The 7,817-nt window shown below is 44.2% G+C and overlaps 1 protein-coding gene across 3 annotated transcripts in view; it reads right to left on the reverse strand.

Annotated features, from left to right (window-relative positions):
* The window catches only part of ETS1 (ETS proto-oncogene 1, transcription factor), a 126,220-nt gene that overhangs the window by 106,733 nt on the left and 11,670 nt on the right, over window positions 1-7,817 (reverse strand). For 2 of the 3 annotated variants that reach the window (XM_019509086.1, XM_019509080.1), the window contains exon 2: window positions 1,441-1,523. In XM_019509086.1, coding sequence (XP_019364631.1) covers window positions 1,441-1,512 — 72 coding nt within the window. In that variant the 5' untranslated portion in view covers window positions 1,513-1,523. Of the gene's footprint in view, window positions 1-1,440; window positions 1,524-7,817 lie in introns of those variants that run through there. The other variant, XM_019509070.1, reaches the window with a different exon arrangement.

The following is a 7,817-nucleotide window of genomic DNA, read 5'->3' on the forward strand; positions in this document are numbered from 1 at the left end:
TAACTGGCCTATAGTTTCCCAGGTCCTCCTTCCTCCCTTTTTTGAAGATTGGAACCACATTGGCCCTCTTCCAGTCCTCTGGCACCTCTCCAGTGCACCACGAGAGCTCGTAAAGCCGTGCCAGGGGACCTGCAATGACCTTGGCCAGTTCCTTTAGAACTCTAGGGTGGAGATCATCCGGACCGGCTGACTTGAATACGTCCAGCCCCTCCAGAAGCTCCCTTACTAAGTCCTCGCTAACCCTTGGCCCAGGTGTGCCTCCCCCGGGGCCCGAAGGGGGCCCAGCTGGGAGGTTGCTGTTCTGGTCCCTACTTAGGAAGACGGAGACAAAGAAATCGTTAAACATGTTAGCTTTGTCATCTGGTGTGACGACAAATGTTGTGCTGTTTCAAACAAAAAAATGTTGAAATATTTTCACCTTAGTTCAAAATTGCAGGGATTTCAGTAGCTTGAAAGTTTTTCTTTTTTTCCCCAGCCCAGTTTGGGACATAAAAAACAATGCACTGGAATTTTCTGTGCGAGGAAAATTCCATTCTCCAACCAGTTCTACTTATCTCCTACTTTTTTCCATTGCAAAGCCATGGCCACCACCTGTCCTGCTGAGTTCCTATACCATTGCCATCATTGTGATGGATATCAGATAAGGGTCTGTTAATCTGATTTTCCTACTAATGATCTTGTAGAATCATCAACCTGCCCCTACTGCAGCCCTTTAGCCCCACTCCACTGCCATAAAAAGGAGCAGAATTCCCAGCCCAGCCCAAAAATAATATGCCACCGTAGGAAATGCCCCCTTACATCTACTGGCATAGACATGTGCCAGAGCAGGGCTGAGCATGATCGATGGCAGCTTAGGAACTGACCACATTGCTTTGTGCCTTGGCTAGTCTAGAGCATGGAGCACCCACACATACATCCCCATACCAGAGCCGTCTAACAGACCAAAAACCAACTTTTGTCTTTCTTCTCGAGCGGGCCAGATTCGGTGCTGCCCAACGACCAGACTCGCATTCAAATCAAAACTGGTATTTAAAAAGACTGGGGTTCCCTTATCCATGTCCTGTTACATGTACATTCATTCCAAGAGTATATCATTTCAGTTTGGACAATGCAGGGATTTCTGTAGCCTGAAAGGAGTTTTGTGCTTTTTTTTAAAACCCAATTTGGGACATGACGCTTGGGTTAGAGTCAGCATTGGAAGAGGAGGTTTTGATACTGTGCTCCGATCTCTAGCTTGGCCTCACAAGCCGAAGAAGTTCAAATAAGGCCTAGGTAAGATATTTGAATACTTCTCAGAACCAAGCAAAACCCATGAACTATTTTTGACATTTGCCTTAAGCAGGGTTTCTCCTTAATCCTGCAATGCTGTGCCAAGCAAAGATGCAGCCCAAGGTACAAAATGCAACAGGGATACAAAAGTAACCCAGCATCCTTCCTTACCATCACTCCTGAACGAGGCAGAGGATAAGGGGCTGGGTTTCCCAGGGTTGTGTCCATATAGTAACTCATCATCCTGGAGACACCTGCAGAAATGGAAGCAAACCATTAGATGCACTGCTGAGGAAGCCTGCTGTGACCTACGAGACATGAAACTCAACCCTACAACCCTTATTCACACGAGTTGTTTTATTCCTTCACGTATCTCCCAGTGCAAGAAAAGGTTGTTGGGTTAGAGCTGAAAGGGTTCTTAGATCATCCAATGTATCCCCACCATGCACATTCTTGGCTGGTGCAAGCTTGGGCCCTAAAGTATAATCTCAAAAGTCCTTCCCAGTCCTGTATTAGTGGACTTTTGCACAGCAGCAGCAAACAAATGGCCTAATACAACCTTCACTTTCCATAACCATCTCAAATGAAAATGGACATCATTTAGCAGAGGCATCACACTGTCAGCCTCCCTCTTCATCCTCCAGGGGAGGACAGTATAGGACAGAAGGAAGAAAAGGCTCCTTTCCAGGTTTATAGCCTGCCCATGGTCTTCACTGCTAAAAAAGCAGAAAACCATGTTGTTCCTCTCTTCTCCCCATCTGGAAATATCAGCACGTTTTAGACTGACCCAAGAAACATTCCAACAAAAATTAATTCATCTGGACTGCAGAGGAAACAGTATGTGCGAAAATCTTTCAAATCAACCAACAGCCAGAAAGATTCCCCCAGCGCTGCCACATTAACTACAGGCTTCAGCCGTATTCCCGAAAGACCAACTGCAGTGAGCCAGGCTGAATAGCTGGCTCCTTCTTCTTGGCCCGTCCATCTCGGGCCTTCGATGAGGCACCCAATCAAAGGGTGCTGAATTGGGCTGAAAAGGCAGTGGGTCAGATGTCTCCTGCCAATTGTCATGGTGGTGGTTGGGGTGATCATCACACAAACACTTTTCCAGTAGATAACTCAAAAACACCATCAGCTCAGTCGACTGCACTGCCCGCTTACTTATCACAGCTGAGTAAGGTTATGAGCTTATAGTCCCTTCCTAATGCTTCACAAATCAAAACTTAACTCCTTTAAGCTAAGTTAATTGGAGATATAATGACCTGGTATTGATATCTAACAACCTAGATATGGACACGCTTGCGCTCACATGCACACACTTTTGTAAAAATCTTATGAGACCTTATTGCAGGTGATGGATCTTCTCTGGATTTTACACTAGCTTACAGTAGTTGGAAGCAGAGTCTGGCTCATGTACCTTCAGTTTTGAAGATCTCTTTGGGAATTTTTCAGTGTAGTGATTTATACCTGGCTCTCGTGTTCCAGGAGAGAGCACTTTCTCCACTTGTTTTTTTTGGTCGATTCTGGGATAGGCCCTTCTATTATTAGAATTATAAAAAGAAGCATAACCCCAAATGATTTATAATTAAGTGGAAATCTGTTTTTCCACCAGCCTTAAGTTTCCACGAATAAAAACACTCAGGCATGGTACAAAATGCTCTTCTATGGGGGGAACATTCACAGTCTTGGTGAAGTTGTAATCTGCACCACTGCTGTTCACTCTGGGGGTGATTTGTCTGCCCTACACTCCTTTTCTGTAGCAGAAATAAAGGGGCTGAATTTATGTCAAGGAGCTCTATATTAGCCAGTGAAGTAGATCATCTAGGTTTCCCCTCCAAAAAAGAAGGAAAAAAAAAGATTTATACTCACAAGAGGAAAATATAGGGCCAACATTCTTTCCATACTGTGCAAAACATGAGATATATGCAGTGCCATTGTCATTTCCAGGGCCATTCACCTGGAAGGAAGCCATAAAGAGGGAGTTGCCTGGACTCCAGAAGAGTTCTTTTTTCAGGAAATGACTTTGTGCCAAAATGAATTGCTATTTTTATTATGAATATGTTTAATTTTTTTTTTTTAAAACAGACCCTTTCGGCAATGCCAGGCTGCGACATGGGCCAGCTGTCAATGGTTTAACCTCTCTGAGAAAGCAGCTGCTCTGGTGCCCCTGAGGAATTTGTCATTTGATTTCTTTAAACCCCCAGCACTATCGACTATATAACACAACAGTAACTGAAAGCATTTGGCCCAATTCCTGCCCAGCTATGACTAGTGCAACTGCACCGGCTCCAGCCCCTGCTTCTGCTTTGTGCTTTACACTCCACCTCTTGCCTTGGGTTGTGGCTTATCTGCTTTTTCCCCTGATTAGCCATAGGAGGCATGAAGACCCAGGCACTCTGCAAGCACAATTCCTCCTCTCTCAGAGGGGACAGGATAGTACTTTACTTCTGGAGGCTGGCAGCCAGGGCCAATGTGTAGGGGGTGCACATGCACCCCCTGAGAGCGCCAGTGCACCCCCCATCAGGCCACGTTTCCTGTTCAGCCAGCAGGCAGGGGGCCAGGCCGGCGCACCCATGGCAGCAGATTGAAAACACCCTCACCAGCAAGCCAGGGAGGGGGTCCCAACTTTCCTCGTCCCCATTAACCTGTCTGAGGGAGTCGTACCCCTCAGCCTCCAACTGCTGGAGCACAACAGTAGTGACCAATTGTCACGACTGGTGACAGAAAGGTGGAAGGCCTGTTATGTTTGGTTGTGGGGCAGGAGAGTTACGATAGGTGCTTTTAATATATAAACTGTTTTAGGAAGGATCTCTTTGCACTGTGTGCATTACACTTAAAAATAGAAACTGGAATAATAAACGCTCTTCACTCAGTGTGCGTCACCAGCAGGGGTTGAAATCTGAATTAGTCAAAAAAAAGAGTTCGCCCCCACGACAGTTTTTAAAGTTGTTTCCCCGAAAATTCTGATGGAAAACTCTAATTGCTCATACTTTCTGTTTTTATAACTTAAAAAAAATCCAATTAAAGTTCTCTGCATCAATCTTTGGTTTTGAACCAAAAGCTATTTTTCACATTAAAAAAAATAGCTTTGAATTAAAAAAAAAAAAAAATTGCAACCAGTTGCAATTTGAATTTGGAACCAATTTGAATTCTGGACCTTTTGACCTCCAGCATAGATTCCTCTGATGCAGCTACCAGAGCAATCATTATCTTATTATATGTGAAATGGTCATGCTGGGTGGTGACTGAACACACACTTTTCAGGGAGTTTGCTAGTCAACAACAGGATGCTGGAGACCAGAAACCCTGGCTTCATTCCTGATTGTAGACACGGGCTCTGGTCTAACAGTTGGAGGCAACCAAATGACATTCAACCTAAGGCTACTTGGTCAAGCGGGTAAGGTTCAGGAGTGTCACATTAGAGACCTTGGTTTTATTCCTAGTTCGGCCTGAAGTTAGCAAAACTCCGCTGCTTACCAATTTGGAAAATGGGGTTTGTGGAAGGTAATACAGATACCTGACTTGCCTGCAAGGATTGGGCCAACCAGCATTGGCCAGGTATAACCCCTTAGAAGTGCATGGGAATATAAAGACCAGTCAATTGGTGAGAGGTGGATCACTTTTCTTTGGTCCTAGCTTAGTAAAAATCTCCTTACGGCAACACAGGAGCATCTCTTGTTACCCGGCTTTTGACACTGCCAGGCACTGCCAAATCATGGTGCTCCTGATAAGATCCGACAAACGAGATGGATGAAGCATGCATGCAGCACTCCCTTCTCCTCACCACCAATTCCTGCTAGCTCTTCTGCACACGAGCTACTAATTAGTTAAGCTGGCGAAAGCCGGAGTTGGGGGTGGGGGGAGGGTTACACCCTTTTCTCATTTTTATTAAAAGCGATTTTGTTATGTTTTGCTCAATAATTAAGTCTCACATCTTCCTGAGCAGGCAAGTATATGAACATGGTCTTAAAAAAAAAAAAAACAGGAATTTTTTTGTCTACTATGCAGACACTTCCCTCAAACCCCCTATTTCTGAGACAGTTGAAATGGAAAGTGGTGCTTTCCGCAGGTCGAAGAGACACCAATCACTGGGAGTACAGGGCTCAAGGCCAGGGGTTTCCTCCTTTTTAAACCATAGGCTTCATTTCACAGCCTTAACCTGGGAGCTAACTTAGAACAATGCTGTTGACCTGTCTCCTAACACCCTAGCTCTGGTATCAAGGCTGGATACAAAGTGACGGTCTGGGCTGGAGCAGCATAGCATGGGCAGGAGGTGTTCAGTTCTTCCTCCAGAGCAATCCTGAAACTTTTTGGAGCAAACCTGGCATATGTAGGCACCCCCATGGAACAGGGTACGCTGAGGCAGTAGTTTGCAAAGCCACAGTAATGCCACTGGCTTCATTTAAGCGATTCTTGGTCTTCATCATACCCCAGCAATGCAGCTGAAAGTCACTGGGCCTGCATCAGCCTTACATCCACTTATACAAGTGCAAAATGTTGCCTATTTAGGGCATGGACAAAGCAAAGGGTGACAGCGCATCTACACATGCTATTATGGCACCAAAATAAACTGTGGAGTTTATTGTTCTGCAGTTTATTGCTCCTGTGCACCATTTGAACATGAGCCTGGGAGCAATAAACTCCATGTCGGAGCAGGCCCAGCTGGCAGGGGGCGCCAGGGATCAGTCTGCCAGCCCAGGGCTGCTCACCGCTGCTCAATGTGCTAAGGAGGGGTTGCCTAGGGCACAAAGGTGCTCCAGTGTGGCAGGCACCTCCTGCATCTACATGTGCGCTGCTGCAGAATTTTTACTCTACCGCAGGACAGTACTTGTATTTACAATAAATTAGTTTATTCCAGCCTAATGGGGTGCATTTGTAAATGCCAAGATGTTTAACTGCACATCTAATTAGTCCACTGTAGTAAATGTCTCATGTAGATACGCCCACAGTATAGGTTTCCTATGCCAACTGCCATCTCGCCAGTATGTCCCAGTACTGCACTTGCAGCTACAGCCTGTAGGAGAACGAGGAGCATAGGAGTGTCTGGCCCAGGCAGACATCAATCTCTCCCTGCAGTGCCAGGTTTTGAAGGCATGCGTTTCATGTACTGTGTGCTCACTGATAACAAGAAAAGAATCCTTTACTACAAAAGGAAACTGGCTCTTTTATTAAGACAGCTATTTATAAATGGCCTGCAGGTGCTGCTATCCATGTGCATATGGTATCAACCAATTCCCCATTGCCCTCTCCAAACTCTTCCCCTGCAATCTCAGCTCCTCTTCCCAGTCATACTCTGGTTGCTGTGGACACTTACACCCAAAAAGCTGGACTGAGAGTGTTAACTCATTTGTACACAGACCACCGAATAGTCTGCAGGTAGTAAAGAAGTTCACTCACCCTCCATCCTGGCAGGCTTTGAACCGATGACTTGAAATCAGAGTCAGTTCAGAATTTTTCCAATCAAATGCTTTTTTGTTACAAAAAATTGGATTTGGCAAAACCAAAACTATTCAGGGAAAAGGGTCATTTTTGACAAATTTCCCATTTAAGAAAAGAAATTAAAAGCGGTTTTAAAATTATTAGGAAAAAGGGACATTTCCACGTTTTCAGAACTAAAGATGTCAAAATGAAAAATAGACTTCTAAGTTCAATTTATAGTTAAATAAAAATCAGCATGAAATATTTCAGTTGATCCAATCTGATATTTTTTGGGTGGCGCAGGGAGAGAAGGCAGAGGGAAGTACTGCCAGTTAACAAGAGCTAATAATTTTTTTGGGGGGGGGTTACTTTTTGTACAGATTAGTAGTGGAAAAAACATAAAATCTCAAAAATTCTTGTGGGAAAGGAAAATTGTTTCCTGCCCACTTCTAGTAATATAACTTATATCCAGGCCCTCACTGATTATTTCAGTGTCATTAAAGACTTTCAGTTTTCTTAACCTGATGAGACTGCTACACTCGCTGGTGGATAAGTGTTACAGTTTACCACACTTTCTCATCATTACACTGCCTATAGACTCAGCTATTTCAAGTTCTTGATCATGATCAGCATGAACAAGACACTACAACACAAAACGATGTGCAGAAGACTAGGACATCACCCCTGGAAAAAAAAAGACAAAAGAAAAGAAAAAGAAACATTTGGGGAAAATGTATTTTTATTTGCAAAGGATTTTTCCAAAGCCCTGTGGATCTGAAAGAAACAGCACTTTGGACTCATCTCCAAAAGGAGACAGTGACTTTGTTTTCACATTAAACTAGGTTAGCCAACCTGGTGCACATCCCTGTGCAGAAACAATTTTTCCCCCTAGTTGAAAAGCAGTTTATTGTAGTTTAGTTTAAACCGATTCCTAATCTTAAACCAGCATAACTCTTTCATGTCAACAAGGTCTTCCTTTCTCCTGCTGTAGGTTAAAGAGGGCACTGCCCAATAGGCCACTTTCCAAAATAGGCTACACCTTGCAAAATAAATACAGGCAGACAAAGAAATAGGCAATAGTTTGAGTCAACCGGTCTCAACAAAAACTCATTAAATAATACATGCGGGTC

This window comes from Gavialis gangeticus, unplaced genomic scaffold (genome assembly GCF_001723915.1).
Source record: "Gavialis gangeticus isolate Ggan-Ray unplaced genomic scaffold, GavGan_comp1, whole genome shotgun sequence".
Lineage (NCBI taxonomy): Eukaryota > Metazoa > Chordata > Crocodylia > Gavialidae > Gavialis > Gavialis gangeticus.